This window comes from Chaetura pelagica, unplaced genomic scaffold (assembly GCF_000747805.2).
Source record: "Chaetura pelagica isolate M959 unplaced genomic scaffold, ChaPel_1.0 scaffold2, whole genome shotgun sequence".
Lineage (NCBI taxonomy): Eukaryota > Metazoa > Chordata > Aves > Apodiformes > Apodidae > Chaetura > Chaetura pelagica.
The window spans coordinates 4671047-4673554 of NW_009952796.1; the positions used below are offsets into that span (position 1 = coordinate 4671047).

The 2508-nt window shown below is 44.9% G+C and overlaps 1 protein-coding gene across 1 annotated transcript in view; it reads left to right on the top strand.

The window, feature by feature from the left end:
• The window catches only part of MIA3 (melanoma inhibitory activity family, member 3), a 34004-nt gene that overhangs the window by 650 nt on the left and 30846 nt on the right, over positions 1 to 2508 (top strand). The window contains exon 3 of the mRNA XM_009994808.1: positions 187 to 235. Coding sequence (XP_009993110.1) covers positions 187 to 235 — 49 coding nt within the window. The remainder of the gene's footprint in view (positions 1 to 186; positions 236 to 2508) is intronic.

Sequence of the window (2508 nt, forward strand, 5' to 3'; positions counted from 1 at the left end):
TGCCGGGAGGGGGAAGACAAGCACTGCGCATGCGCCGCGCCCGGCGGGCGGTGGGCGTGATGGGCGCTCTGGGAATGGGAGCGGCCCGGGGGTAGCTGAGGGTTCTGGGGATCTCTGTGCCTCAGCCACGTGATCCGGTTTGTACAAGTTTTGCTGGAACTTACTTCTTTAAATCGCTTTTGGCAGCTGACTTTGCCGTGGCGTGGCTTGGTACGTGTGAAGTCCGGTTTTCTGAGTAAAAATGTACAGGGTTTTTTTTTTCAGAACAGCTCTGCCATGTGGCAGTGAGTAATAAACTGGCTCAGACTAAAGGTCCACGTAATCCAGTATCCTGGTTCAACTGTGATCAGTGAGTGTCAAGGGACTACTGCTACTACGAGGCAGAATGGTTGTTTGTAGCATCTAAACGTTTAACCTCGATATCACACCTTAATATGACATTTAATGCATCTATGTGGGGGTAACAAAAGTCCCCCTTTTTTGTGCTTTTTTTTGGTCCTGTGTTCTTCCAATACATGATCCATGATACATGATACATGATACATGTTTCAATTCATAAGTATTCTGTATTATCGATAGTTGACTAACTAGCCAATAAACTGTCATATAACACCACGTCTTTAACGATGTCATAATTTTTGTCTGTCCTTTATAAATTGTACCTGGTGTGACTGTCACATGGGTCGTTGGTGTTCCCCAAGTGTGGTGTCACTTCCCACAATATTCCTGCAGCTCTTTTGTTGCATCAGTACCCTCATTTCACTATTCAGTTTACCCCACTTTGTCAAAGTTTGCAAGTTTGCCTAGAAGCACGTTTATATTTGACTTGTTGTTTGTATCCTCCTGTGTCACACGTGAATGAGTCTTTGCTGCTTCTTTGGTAAATTCAGCCAACCGATCTTGTTAATGGGTGTTAGTTATTAAATTGGTAGATACTTTAGTGCAGCAGAGATGAAAGAACTGCTTTGCAAAAGTAGACACATACGAAAATGTTCAATTCCTCGTGTACAGCAGGACTGGTCTCATAGCTGAATACATGTGTTTCCAAGGTTGGGGTTGAAGACTGAAGGAAATCTTGATTAAAGTCTCTAAATTGAATGAAGTGAAATATTTCTCTGTCACATATTGGGGAAAGCTGGGTATGTTAAATAAGTGGGTGTGTTATTACTACGAAATTGTAGGGAATGCTGTATAGTTGCAGTGGTAAACTTGTGTGTATGTATTGACTGAGCTACTTTTTACTGCACAATAAAGGCAATGACTTACGCAAGACGTACCTGATCTTGTTTCTCTTCACATCTCCTTTTCTTGCCCTTCTCTTTATCACCACAGGCACCATTACCTTTCATCTTGGTCTATCAATAAAGATAAGCTTGCTAGCCTCTTACTGATGGGAAATTACCAAACAGCTCTGTCTTCACAAGCAAGTGGATCTAAAGATTAGTCTGGGAATTAAGCCACAAGAAATGTTGATGTCAAGGGAAAAAAACAAAACAAAACACTTGTCTTTGATTTGTAAGGTCATTTTAAAACATGACTTGAATATATCCACTTCCATATTGTAAATTGTGGTAAAATTCACCTCTACGTTTTATGAGTTAGGCTTTCTATGAACTTTGTATCAGCCAATATCAGCGATGGCATGTGGGTATCACCTCACTTTACAGGACGTGAAATACAAAAATGTCAACAAAATTGCAGGGGTGGAAGGGCAGTCAGCAAGGCTGCAATACTGCACTGGACCTGGAGAACATGTGTGGGCACTGGGTGAACAGATCCTGTGTTCCTGGAGCCTGGGGATGTTTCCTTAAGGCGGGGGTGGACTGGGCTGTAAGAAATGGCAGGAGGTTCAAGTGTGTTTGGCGAAGAGTATTTGGAGTATTCTTTCCTTGGTGGTTTTTGTGTGTCAGTGACTGTGCCCTAACTTTAACAGAAGAGGTACCAAAGCCACTCTGAGCAGCACTAAGGAAGATACCTCTTTCTGCCTTGATGCTTTTTCATAACACGATTAAAATACTAAACTGCTCTCGATGGGGGATGAAAACGATATGCTTATGTATTTTTCGGAGATTACAACTAAGCTTGGATGTCGGGCCCCGTGCAACGGGACTGTGGAAATGAGGATACGTAGAACAAAAATCAAGAATCATGAGGATATGGTTAAGAACATGAGCAGTGCCTCTAACGCAATTAGTAGCAGTGATTGCTGACTCTTGTGGTGGGAGCTGTAGGATCAACTCCTGTCAGAGTTGCAGAACAAGCTGGAGAGTTCTTGCAAATATGTAATTTAAAAGGGCTCTTAAAACACCTCAGCTGCCCAGACTTGTCCTTCGGTGTGCGCAAACAAAGCAGAATCCCCCACCTTGTGTGTGCGAGCAGCGCATCCCGCGGTGGGCAGGCATTGGCGGTCAGACGGCGGCAGCGAGGGGCGGGCACGGGTGGGCTGGGTGGGCTGCGGACCCGGGTGGGCTGCGGGGGCTGCGGACCCGGGTGGGCTGCGGGGGCTGC